This window comes from Azolla caroliniana, unplaced genomic scaffold (genome assembly GCF_043228905.1).
Source record: "Azolla caroliniana isolate FFs.n. ecotype wild unplaced genomic scaffold, voAzoCaro1.0.p SCAF_6, whole genome shotgun sequence".
Lineage (NCBI taxonomy): Eukaryota > Viridiplantae > Streptophyta > Polypodiopsida > Salviniales > Salviniaceae > Azolla > Azolla caroliniana.
Genome location: NW_028230441.1, coordinates 6,580,565 through 6,594,212, shown reverse-complemented (window position 1 = coordinate 6,594,212; position 13,648 = coordinate 6,580,565). Strand labels below are relative to the sequence as shown.

Here is a 13,648-nt window from a genome sequence, read left to right as displayed (position 1 = left end):
TTGGTGATTTAGGATGCTGATAAGTCTACCCATCTGTCTAAGAGTGGAGATATCTTGTTTTATAGTCCGTGGATCATACTTGACCTCTGGTCAGAGGCATTTACCTCCCGATAAAGGTATTTTTGGGCCGAAAACAAGATAGATTCTCTGTTTTGTTTCCCACATGAGGACGAAAATGAAACCCCCAAAAAATGTGTTGATTGCAAGATAATGGATCAAAAATTTGACTAGACAAAGGAACGAGTATCAACAGAAGCTGACTACTATTCAGATTGTATTGAAATAAACCAACCAACAGAATCAGGCAGCTGTATTGTTGTTAGAATTAACATAAAATTAACCATCAAAAACCAAAGAACAACTATACAGGTTGGACCATTAAGATTTGTATTGAAAGAGCTGATGTAATAGAGCATACCTGTCAAGTAAGGAGCTCAAGAGTAAATAATAAACAAGCCTTTTGCTACCAATTCATGCAAACCTCCAGAATATGATAGCTGGACAAAATTGTCATATAAAGATTATCTTCCGAATATACTAATAGTGTGTACTCCAGTGAAATTACAAAAATCTACCAATCAGACAAATGAACTGATATCAATAATTGAAAGACTAGTAGGACGAACACATACTAGATCAAAACATTTAAGCCGCAGAAATCAGATAAGTGGCCTACTATAAACTAAACTAAACTAAACCAGGAAAATGGACTACTCAAAACTAAACTGAACTAAACCAGGAAAATGGACTACTCAAAACTAAACTGAACTAAACCAGGAAAATGGACTACTCAAAACAAAACTAAACTAAACCAGGAAAATGGACTACTCAAAACTAAAATAGCACGCCATAATGAGACATATGTTCTGATGCTGCCACCATAGAATTAGGTAACCAGAAACCAGAAAAGGACTTGTTGCAAATTATCTCATGGAATAGAACATACTTGTCAATTAACTGAAACAGAGTAACAAGAAGTTCCTTCCAGCCAAACAGAGGAATCAAACAAAACCCACTGATGGCAGTCAAAACCGAGAATTTTCTCCAAACCAGAGTATCTGTAATGCCACATGGAACCAAGGGTCAGCTCCAGATTTTGAAAAAGAGAATAGAAAATTTGTGATACAGAAAGGCAAAGAACATGACCGACCATTGCCTACTCCTAAATTTAAAAAGAAATTCAAACATAGAATAGACACAGAGATGATATATACAATTTTGCTTCCCAGACATAGGTTCATTTTCCAGTGCCATTTTAAAACCATTCCAAGTAGTACCAATTTAAGATACGTAACAAGAAAATCCATATGCAGAAAACCACAAATGACACTAGTAAATAAAGAGAAAAAATATTCGAGCGAAAAGGCAATTAATTGATGAGTTATGTATGTACAATCAAGAATGTTTGTCGAATTTGCAGAGCAAGAAGACGAGCTGAGCTGGAGAGTGGGGATTAACAACTAGATGTCTGCTAATTTTTTTAGTTTCTGCATTGTTTAACCCCCAGTTCTTCAAGCATGTTTAAAACTTCATCTTGCTTGCACAGGATCTTCATGAGGAGCATTTTTATGTAGGCATGCTCAGACTCAGCAGCCGATATACGCTGTTGCAGATCCAACACCTTAGAGCTAAAAGAATAACTAATCTTTTTAGTGTCTGCATTGTTTAACACCCAGTTCTTGAAGCATGTTTAAGACTTCATCTTGCTTGCACAGGATCTTCTTGAGGAGCATTTTTATGTGAGCATGCTCAGCCTCAGCAGCCGATATACGCTGTTGCAGATCCAACACCTTAGAGCTAAAAGAATATGCAGACAAGGATGATGGCATCACAGGAGGCGTTTGTTTGTTGGGGTGGAGACGTCCGAGCCTCTCAAGTATGGCGGCATCGTTCCAAGGACCCTTGTCGGACGAGATACATCCCCCCTTGTGGCCTGGGCAGGTGCAATTTCCACCCAAGAAGGAGGGAAGTTGATCTGCATCCACAACTTCTAGAAGTGTAGCGGCGTAATCATGCCCCAATATGTGGATTCGTGCGACCGTGGCGGGGTCAAGGAAGGGCCGGATCCATGCCCACACAAAGCGGAAGCTGCGGCTGGCATTGACGATAAAGAGGCTGTGCAACGTTTCAGGGTAGAACTGACCCAGCACATGTTGGATAGCCCCCAGCAGCTGTCTTGCAGAGGCATTGAAATTCTTCATACCAATGCCGGCGACGTCGATCACCACCATCTGTGCTTCGATCCGAGATCCGAAGGCAAGGGAGCAAGCCGGGATCCGAATCATCTGCATGTGCTCTGCCTCTGCAGATCTATATGCCACATACCTCTCGAGACTTATGGCGTCAAGGAGCTTCTGGGGATCTGAGTTGCCAAGAAGCTCGATGTACAGGGGCCGGCCGCCTTTATCGACGCCGTGATATCCTCGGGGGTGGAATTGTCTGGCTGTCTGGATCTCGTGGGGGAGGAGGGGGAATTCACCTGCAGCTCCGGCGGAGAGAACGTCTGTCATTTGGTCCCTCCATCGGATCATGGCCTCCCACATGGCGGCGGCCTTGGGAACGTCCATCCTCCTGGCGCGGAGGAAGCGGAGGAGGAGGAGACGATCATCTTCTTCGTCTCTGCCAGCGATCCCGCTGCGCAGGAGCCCTGTAGCGGCCAGGGTGCGCCGCAGAGCAGCCACAGCTAGAGCATCATGATGAGGATGCGACGCCATGCCAACCCCCCCCCCCCCCCCACCCTGCTCAAAACCTGCAGAGCAGAGTATGTATGTACATAAATACATACATACATACATACATGCATACATACATATATGGATGCGTCGTCTCCATGTATGTATGTATGTATGTATGTATGTATGTATGTATATGTATGTATGTACATATATGTAGGTAGGTATGTATGTATGTATGTACATATATGTAGGTAGGTATGTATGTATGTATGTACATATATGTAGGTAGGTATGTATGTATGTATGTACATATATGTAGGTATGTATGTATGTATGTATGTACATATATGTAGGTATGTATGTATGTATGTATACATACATACATGTATGCGTCCTCCCCATTTGGCCTCCAAAGAAATGTGTTAAACTTGGGGCCTTGGACACACATACGTGTTTCGACCAGGTGAGGTCGTGTTTTCACAGTGCAGAATTGATTGTCGGACAACACTCACACGGCATTCCCAGACCTTTACCGAGAACCATACCATCATCGGCAGCTTCGTGGAATGGTCTTGGTCCAACCCCAAGAGTCAAGACCACCCCCCAAACGCCACATGCTTTGAACCTTTCTTGTTTGCCAGAGAAGGCCTTGTATTAGACCATCTTTCCCTTACATATAGGGGTGGGTGGGGTCATCACGATGTGTCTTGTCTTTTGCCCGTACTTCTTTCCTTATGCATGCTTCAGACGACATGAAGCGATGGACAAATGTTGCCCACACATGCAAAACAGTCTTTGGTTCTCTATGTATATTATATAGTCTCGCAACAACTAGCACAAAATGTTTTCGCACATGCACAATATTCTCTGATTCACTATGTAATATTATATGGTCTCACAACAACTAGGACAAATGTTTTCCACATATGCACAATATTTTATGATTCACTATGTAATATTATATGGTCTCACAACAATACATGTTTATGGCCAATGTCACGCCCAACTTCACTTATTAGCTTATTTGACCATGTAGAAGATTTTGTGGTTATGGTGTTTGATTCTCCTATGAAGGATCTTCTTATTTCCAAGGCTATACCTTGCTCTAGGTGGGGCATATTTACGAGAAATAGAATTATCTTATCATAGCCGAAATATAGAAATAAAATGAAAAATGACATCACGATAAAGTGAGCCGTGTGTATGTTTTTGTGAATCAAAAATTGCAACCGCTCATATTTCCATGTATTTTGATCATCTCACAAATACAAACGATTGTCTTACAAATTTGTGAGGAAATAAAGACAATGTATTGGCTTTCCTATCTTTAGGAATGTCAACAAGTTTCTAGAATTCTATAGAAGACTTTGGCTCTATAGAATCTCCACAACATTGAGGATTGGTTTTAGAGTATGCAAAGCCTTTTCGTCAGCTTGAAGACTTCCTTAGAAAGGTCCTAGATGCGTAGACACAAAGTTTCACATTATCATCAAAAGTTGTCATGTTGACTGAGCACCGATATCCTTTTCTTGCATAACTATTTCCATACATACACTAAACACAAATAGATTAAATACCACAATCTGATCATGCTTGCATAATTAGTGTAACCAAGACAATAGAAATTTTAATCATTGTCCGCAATTCCAAGAGACTACACTGTAATTGTTTAGTCACAAATAGATTAAATACCACAATCTGATCATGCTTGCATAATTAGTGTAACCAAGACAATAGAAATTTTAATCATTGTCCGCAATTCCAAGAGACTACACTGTAATTGTTTACATAGTGCACCCAAAACTAGAAATTAGAATTACTTACAACAATCCCATTTTTCCATTAGCTTATGCTTTTGATAGGGTCAAAAGAAACACTCAATCCCGAAACCATTACTATTTTAACAATATCTTATCAATCACAAATTACTAGCATTACACAAACCTGCCCCAACATTCAGAAGAATGTTATTTTACACCTGCTCGAGATGGATAATCTCCATGCAATGACCCACATTTCTTGTGTATAGGTCAGATCCTATTTTAAGCAGATTCTCACAAATAATGTGCATAATAAGCTGGCATTGCTAACGTGTTATTAGAAAAGTGATGTATTGGACGAAACAGGTTACAAAGAGCATACTCCTCTCCTCACACACATAAAAACAAACAATCAGTGCGTCAGATGATCGAATGTTTTCAATCATACAATGCTTGTATTTGTCTGAATAACAAGATGATTGAATTCAATCATACAGTGTTTATGGAACAGGCACTCTCCTATAATGCTTCACTTTAAGATGTTGCAATTACATTAGAATCTCTCCTCATTTTCAATACAAAATACTATCTTGTTGCAGTTCGAATGAGACAATAACATATAGCATGTTATGATTCAAGGTTTATCGCGAAGAGCACAGAATGAAGGCAATTTCACTTGAAGGAGCCTGTGCAAAAATGCGTTTGTAGCATACAGCTGGATCCTTTCGGCAATCACATAGTTTGATTCAGTTTTCAGATAATAATCCCACAACTCTAGTTCAGGCTTCATCCAGGGGGAGTTTGTGGTTCTTTACAAGTCTCATTTTCTACATTGCTGTTAAACTTCTGATCCAGTGGTCGCTGAATCTGTCTTTTATGTCCATTTTTTGCTTTATCTTCATCATTTTCCAGGTATTCAAGTGACTTATATTCAATCTCTTTCTCAAGATTTGCATTTTTATGTCCATTTTTTGCTTTATCTTCATCATTTTCCAGGTATTCAACTGACTTATGTTCAACCTCTTTCTCAAGATTGGCATCTGATCGTTCCACACCCTTATCTTGGTCATGGGCATATTCAAACATTTCCTCCTGCTGATTATCTTTATGCCCATTTTCTAGGTCCATTTCAAGAAGTTCTTCCTCATCAGTGAGCTCCCTCTTACGTACACAAGCCCTTGTCTCATCACCTTGTTTTCTCCTCTGGATAGCTGCTTTAACGCGATCAATATTAAGATCAGAAAGACCTATCCAGTCAGTTTTTGGATGGGCTTCTTCAGATGAATTCTGATTTGACCCAACCTCTTCAACAATGTTAGATTCGGAAACAATGGCAGTACTTCCAGTGGATTGACTCTCCTCTACCCTTCCAGCAGAAATTTCTGCTGCAATAGCAGATGTACATGATGTTGGGGATTTCATTTCCCCAATCCCATCACTGTTTGTAGCCTTATTTGCCAGATTGCCAGATGTATTGTTGTCTATCATGTTTTGCTCATTTCTTTCATTATCTGATGCCAAAACAGTGACAGGATCTATACTAGTAGCATCAACTTTGATGTTCTGATTCATCCTTGACTTGCAATCTCCTTCAACATTTCCATCCTCTTCTATCACAGAAACAGGAAATGCCTCACTAGCAGATCTCTTACGACCATTCAGGTTTTCAATCGGTTTCACATCCTCAACCATCTCTGATTGTTGGACTGCAGAGCTAGAGGGTGCATCACCTGTAGGCCTCTTGCAACTATTGGTCCCAATACTTGTACTCGGGTCACTCATTCGAGAAGTGGGTGCATCTCTGTTTTGTTCATAAAGTTCCAACATCTGATTACTCACTTCTGTTTTTTTAGAGCGAAGCAGGACAAATAAATATATCAGCGAATGAGCATAACTTGTTTTTTCATACATGTAACACAATGAAACAAAATGTGCATTATGAACTGGCTCGAGCAGGGAGTATACTGGACAACCAAATCCACACAACCTCAGCTGATACTGGATTTTCAGTCTCTTCAGGGTAGAGTAGAGAATAAGGAACCTCAAGAGCATCCTAAATATAAGTGATTGGCAGAATTTATACATTATGAAAGCTCATTACTGGCAAATATTACTTGTCTTTTATTATTTTTTACTGTAAACTTGGTCCATCTTTAAAAAAAACTTGTTCATAAAAATAGGCAATGATTCCAAGATCCTTGAACAAGAGCCATTTGGCAATCAATTGATAATATATTTTTCCTTTGAACTTCTCATGTCACACATTGCTTAACCAGCCATATCTTGTTTAACAATAATATTGCATGAAGGGGATGAGTCAGAATCAACAAACACCTTAGAATAAGTAAGTCATCTTTATGAGGATACAGAACACATATACATGTGACTACATTAATTCAGTGAAATAAATGAAACTATTACCTTCAAGCTGACGAGGAGTGACATCAAACTCCTGCCACCAGACTTTCTCGCCTTCACTCGGAAGTTTGACCTTGAGAAACTTTGCAGCCAGAAAGATTGCACCTGCCGCAATGTGGTGAGGTTTGAACTGCAAGCACAATGAAGTGCGTAGCCTACACACCCTCTAGAGTGTTAACACAGCAACGTTGCACAAAAATCCAGGTTAATTGGTTATTATCCAATATCACCCAATAATGTCTAACCCATGTGCTGATTTAAATGCATACCCATCATTCACAAAATTCCATGCCACTTGAGCTAAGGCACTTTTTGCCACTTTAAACTTTTTTATGGCAGCCACAAGAGGTTTGTAAGGATGGTGGATATTGAAATCAAATCCCAAGGTTGCCAGCACCATTCGTTCTCCTAAAAGAACCTGTTCTTTTTGCTGCTCAACATAAGCTTCCTACAGAACAAGAAAAGAGTAAGCAAACAACCAAGAAAGAATCTAAACAAACCAAGGGCACATCATAAATCTCACCTTCTGCTTAATTTTTTGGACCGCAGTTGGATCTTTTTTGTTTCTTATCTCATACGAAAGAAGAATGACATCGCAAAGTTTTTTTGGTGTCTCTTCAACTTTACCAGCAAGGAACATGCAGGTTGTCGCAATCAACTGTCAGAAAACAATATTTTCTCAAATTCACTAGAACTGAAGCACTAAAGATAGACATGATTCATTCCTATGGATTTGAAATGAGCTTATTGTAGTTTCACTGCCACCCTATTGTTACACAGAACCCAAGAAATGCTTTGTATATCTTTGCAATATCAATGTTTACTTCTCCATTATACGAAAAGAAAGATCTGAGAAATTATAACAGGGACCTGAGTATTTTCAAATCCATGTCCGAGTTACCCTTCAGTGGTTCCTTTTCTAAAAGGGGATTGTGCAATTCTGCTTTAGTATAGGTGTCAACTGTTGTTTTATTGGTATATCTTGATAAGAGAATTTTTAAATACACACAAGCTCTATTTTTTCTCTCATAAATCTCCTTAGAGTTCTATTTTTAAATAAGATCAATTTACATGCTCTCTGTTTTTTCTCTCATAAATTTCATCAAGAGTTTTCATTGTCATATACTTCCCAATTTGTTTGCCACCTACTATTTTCTACTCTGATCTCAGCCCATTTGCTAGAGTTCTAGGTGGGTTACCCGTATTTAATCTCTATTCTCTCGACTTGTCTCATATAAAGTGTTTCTCCCTATATTGATAGTAAATATGTTATAAGGACAAATCTTAAACCTTAAATCAAATGATCTCTACAAGGACATGTCGAGTTAAAGTGAAGCTGGAGTGATGTTCCCATGCTGCAGACCTCAAGAATTTCTTGTGAGGTAGGGTGAATATGTCTTGCAGCAAAGGTCATGGGCCATTGCGAAGATAGGGTGGAGAAAAAAAAAATACAAGAACAGTTGTCAGTTGAATGTCCAAGGCTCTCCTAGACCTCCAAATCAGAATGTTTCAAAGTTTCCAAAATCTCATGTTTGCTTATGAGTATGATTCTCGTGGTATAGTTTCGTTCAAACACCATTATACATAGCATATCTAAAACCTACGTTATCCACATTCAAGTGATCAGTAAAACTGAAACAGATATGAAGATGGACACATACTCTTCAAATAATGGGCATTAATGAGAAATATTTCAGAGACAAGGAGATATAACAGTGATGGAACTAATGTTTTGTTTTGACAGGTAGACATTGCTTAACCAACGGGCTAAATATTATAATCAAAAAACAATATAATAAGATGCAACTATTTTTCGATTTTTCAGAACATATAATCAGCATCATATAGTTGAGGATGAGCGAATTTTTGAAATACTCACATATCTGTCATTTTTCAAATGAGATTGTCGTAGAAAAAAACGATGACAAAATATGATAGCTGTTGCTATTGTTACTTGAGGCCTGTCAATCAATCAACATAATATTAGCATTGGATTTCTGAAGACGTGAACACCCAACACAATCATTCAGCTGAATTAAATAAAGGTTGCCTTATGTGCAAGAAACAATAAAGAAATTAACATTAATAGAGAATGTAATAGTCCAACAAGATTTCAATATGTACCAAATGACAAAAGCACATAATCCTTCAATATAGAAAGATTGGTAAACTAAATCAATCAAGGAACTGCATCACATCAATGCATTTTACATAAATTAAAAATGTGAGACCAGGCACAGCTGTAAGCTCTGATCTCATATAATATGAGCATGGTTTAAATGACACTAGATATATTTTTTGCATAAAAATAATGTGGATTGTAATTCACTTAGTAATACATTGTTTCAACATAATTATAGTTTATAACCTAAAACTCCATCCATAACTCGTGCTCACTGCTGAATTCAAAAATATGGATGAAGTTCTAGATTATAAACTATAAGTTGTGCCAAAAAACAAAAGGTAATTCAAGGTCTTACTAACATCATGAGGAGCACTCAAAAATTTGTATCCTTTAGATCAGGTACCTTACGCTTATCATCCTCTCAAGCATAAGCAACACATACAGAAGCACTTCTCGGTGTATAAATGATTATCAAGCAGAAAGAACCATAACAAAAAGTAGGAAACATGGGGGAAATCAAGGCATTAAAACTTACACTTTGAGGCACATCCCCTCAAGCATAAGCACCATATGGAGAAACCATTCTCAGTGTACAAAAGGCTTCAAGACAGGAGAAACTGTAATAAAAAGTTGCCAAGAAACATAAGGAAATTCTAGGCTTTAATTACACTTCGGGGACATTTAAAGATCCATTCAAAACCGCATTCTATTCACATAAGACACATACAGATCATATTCTCACGCACAAACAATAAGCATCAAACCAAGAAAAGGCTTCTGAGTCTACAAAATGCTTTCAGTAAAGCTAAGATCTAATCAGATCTCTGCTTTAAATCAAGAAGAAAGAGCTGAAATAAAAAAACTACCAACAAATATAAGGAAATTGAGGCTTAAACCACTTCTTGGTATACAACAGGCTCTCAATAGAGTTACATAAATCAGGCAGAAGGAACTTTGATTACTTGTGGCAGGAAACTCAAGACTTTAACTACATTTTGAGGCATATTCAGTGATTTATTCACCATCGGGATTTCAGTAGATTTAGTTCAATCAGGAAGAAAGAACTCTAATGATGAATAGCAGGAAAAAACTACAGAGGGAGACCAGTTCTTTGGGTACCAGTGGCTTTCAGTAAAGCTACTTAAATCAAGCATAATGAAACAACTTAATCAAACGAAGCAGCAAGAAACGAAAGAAAAACATAAGGGTTTTCTTACACTTTGATTAATGATTTACAGTGTACACAATATGACAAGTCCTTCAGAAGACCATACTGTCGAGCCCTTCTCAGTGTGGCTTTTATGCTACTTTAAGACGCAAGCAAGACTATCACAAAACGAGATGTGCTGGAATACCCTCTCAGTATTAAGCATCACACAGAAAAACCATTTCATTGTAACAGGCTTTCCGTAAACCTACTTCAAACAGGCAGAACGAACAGTAACGAGAAGTACCAAGAAACACGACAAGAAATGAAGAAAGGAAAACTCAAGGATTTACTTCCAATTTAAGAAGCAACCAAGATTCACACGAAATGGAATGTCTTTTACAGCAACTTATCTTCACAAAGAGAGACCACTTTTCCGTGTACGACAGGGTTTAGTTGAATCCATTTGGAAAATGGCAGAAGGAGCTGTAATGAACGACAAGCAGAAAGAAACGAAAGGAAAACTCGAACCTTTACTTACACTTTAAGCCGCATTCCAAGGTCTTGAAGGAAGGTACAGTAAGACCTGCGGAAATTCGTCTCCTTTTTGAGGTCGATCCCATCTTTGCGTGATGGAGAGTCCGTCTCGATGAACTCTCTGGGGAAATACCAGTTAGAGCTCGAATGGTCTGGCTCTTCGAGCTTCTCGTTCGAAGACATGGCCATGGATTCATCTCCACCTTGCTGGTCCGAGCGGGTCATAGCTTTTGCCTTTCACAGGGGAGCCTAACCCTAACCCTAACCCTAACCCTAACCCTAATTCCAGCCGAGGGGCTGCGAGCGTTAGGGTTACTGGACTTGAAAAGGCGAAAGGAAAAGAGCAAAGAAGGAAGAAGGGAAAAAAAGGAAGGAAGGTTCATTTCCATGTAGCCCGCCCAGCCCAATACATATAATGTTTTTGCCTAGACACAAACTCCTAATGTCTCTCGCTCTTTTTCATTTCTATCTCATGCGAAACATTAGGCCGGACATTACACTTCCCCGCGCCTCATCGCCAACATTGGTTCGTCTCCTCCATAAGACTTCATCGGTCCAATCGGTACATGAAACGGCCTTGGGGTTCATTCTTATTATAAAGGACCATAGTCATCCTTTTTTCTCAGATTACAACTGTTTTACGGGACTCTTAGAAGTCCTTCTTCTTCTTCTTGCACATTTCAGTTTTAACTAACCTCTCTCTTCAATCAACACGTTCTCGAAGACACCGAATCTCGTGTAATAAATAGCGTAGGAACTCATAGTTATGTTTCAGAGTGAGACGACTATTAGTCGTTCAACATGTGTGAAAAGGCCTTACGGCAATGTTATAGCTCAAACCTTGACATTCTTTTTTAGGAAGCCTATCCTAAATGTTACATGCTCCTGCAAGATGACCACACACTTGGCATACACAAAAACTATGGAGCTCCCACTGACTTATCTCGGGTTCAAGTTCATTCTTAATTATTATACCATGTATGTAAATTTGCCTTCATATATGGCATGTGAATTAGCACATGCTTTCAACATAGATAAGAAAACTAGCTTATTTGGCTCCATGTTCATCTGCTACATTTTCTCATATATTTGGCATCTTATCAAAGACGGTCTTTGCATCTTCTAGCAGACCACATTTAGCAAACATGTTGATTAACACATTACCGTGAGTATTATCAATATCAACTGAGCTTTTCATCATTTCATTGTATATCAAACTCCCCTTCTCAAAGGCATTGTTGCATTTACAACAACATTTTAGCATGCAAATGAATGTAGTTCTATCAGGTTTAACACCTACCTCTTGCATGTGCTTGTGACTAGCGAATGCTTTCTTCCGCAGTCCATCTATGACATACTGCGAGATAGATGGATTCCATCAATGTATGCTTGTGTTTTTTTTGTCATTGTCATCATTTTTTATCTCTCTCTAAAGTTCAATAATGCACATGTGATTTCTTCCAATAACTATAGTACACAAACAATGGGTTTCTTCTTGCCCTAAGAAGCAAATCGGTGATCCACAAAGAGTTGCCTCTTGATATGGATAAATTAGGCATGGCATTTTTTTTTCTAGAAAACGGGGCAAATCTTGTCCCTCCACCGATTCAAGTTTTTTCCAGTGTTATATATTTTGTCAATTTTGGAGTTATTCGTTATATTTTATTCATGGCATGCTTTACGTTTGCAATGCTTCTCAAATGCTGCCACACTTGAAGTATTTCCTTAACAAATTTGAACATGTACATGTACTTATTGCAGTAATTCAATGGCTACTCAGTTATTCTCTATGTGTGATTGAATTATGTGGATCACTATGCCAAACATTCTTTCGACTGCTAGATGAATTAATTTAGGCTATGGTAATCCGATGCTCAAGAAATGGGTTCTTATTTGTGGGCTGAATCTAGTATCTCTATGATAATTTGATTAGTCAGAACATTGTTAATCGATCTAGTTTCCTCTTCTTGCATGAAACAATAGGAATCCATAAAATAAGACTTCACATAAAAAACTAAACATACGTGATCATGTGATGTTCTTTGAAAAGCCAACAAGGGTTAGTCCATGTTTTTTCTAAGAAAACAATAACATTTTCCATATTAAGTAGAGGATGTTTTGAATAGTGTTGTCCGAAAATATTTCTCACAAAGACTTGAACATACCCTATTATAAAGAGAGGAATGATAGCAAGTCACAAGAATGTGATGGTTCCTCTCACCTTACATGCTAAAACCTTATTGAGCTATCATGAAAGTACCGAATTGGTTTATTGACATGCGATCATTTAGAGCAAATGAGAAGATGTGGGTACATACGACAAATGTGGAATACAATCAAAAGTAGGACGCTCGCCCCCCTATAAAGATATGAGTTCATCACTCACACAAAAAGCTGGATGTGATGAAGATCCTATAATATTATTCTTCTTTGTCTATTGATGAGTTTAAATCATCATTGGTGCCTTAAAGAGGATAGCATCGAACATACAGTGTAAGAATAAAATTTAAGGGAAATAACGAGTCATGGGTGCCTTTTTGGCTTTCCAATGCTATGAGTGTTCATAACAATAATTGCATTGCAATCACTTCTAAAATGTTGTTACTATGTTCTTGCATCTTAATTACCTTCTCAATTAACTACCTTAGATATTTTGTTGGGTTCCTTGTTATCTTTATGGCTCTCTCCACCCTTTCATCAACATTTTGTGTGTATTATGACTTCCTCTTTAACAATGTGAACCTTCTTCTCACATTTTGTGTGTATGACTTGACAAAGAAATAGTTTGTTTTGCTCCTTAGCATCATCCAAACTTTTTTTTATTTCTTCAATTCTCTTTCACCCATGCTAACCTTGTTTACATCAACTTGGTGATGCTAGTATATTTAAGATGTTTGATAAATATGTGAAGATGGCCATATTGTAATAGTGTATTTTGCAATTGAATAATTAATCTAAATTGAGAGCACAACCTCAAGGGTTGCAA

The 13,648-nt window shown here is 38.1% G+C and overlaps 1 protein-coding gene, 1 long non-coding RNA gene and 1 pseudogene across 4 annotated transcripts; 1 reads left to right on the top strand and 2 right to left on the bottom strand.

Annotated features, from left to right (window-relative positions):
* Nucleotides 1–934: 934 nt before the first annotated feature.
* On the bottom strand, nt 935–2,720 carry LOC147862869 (phosphatidylinositol/phosphatidylcholine transfer protein SFH3 pseudogene; annotated as a pseudogene). The gene is made up of 2 exons (XR_015529941.1): nt 1,394–2,720; nt 935–1,058 (listed from the first exon to the last, which is right to left on the bottom strand). The product of XR_015529941.1 is annotated as a phosphatidylinositol/phosphatidylcholine transfer protein SFH3 pseudogene (transcript).
* Nucleotides 2,721–4,954: 2,234 nt separating this feature from the next.
* On the bottom strand, nt 4,955–10,927 carry LOC147862867 (cyclin-T1-4-like). 2 transcript variants are annotated; one of them, XM_087320812.1, is made up of 7 exons: nt 10,667–10,927; nt 8,733–8,814; nt 7,377–7,511; nt 7,123–7,301; nt 6,857–7,008; nt 5,432–6,276; nt 4,955–5,347 (listed from the first exon to the last, which is right to left on the bottom strand). In XM_087320812.1, exons 1-7 carry the CDS (start codon nt 10,885–10,887, stop codon nt 5,222–5,224), a joined length of 1,740 nt encoding a protein of 579 aa, XP_087176938.1. In that variant the 5' UTR covers nt 10,888–10,927; the 3' UTR covers nt 4,955–5,221. The 2 variants fall into 2 exon arrangements, with proteins under 2 accessions (XP_087176938.1, XP_087176937.1); XM_087320811.1 differs by having other exon boundaries at nt 4,955–6,276.
* LOC147862868 (uncharacterized) lies at nt 5,216–6,557 on the top strand. The gene is made up of 2 exons (XR_015529907.1): nt 5,216–5,347; nt 5,432–6,557. It is a non-coding gene; the product is annotated as an uncharacterized LOC147862868 (long non-coding RNA).
* Nucleotides 10,928–13,648: the final 2,721 nt, after the last annotated feature.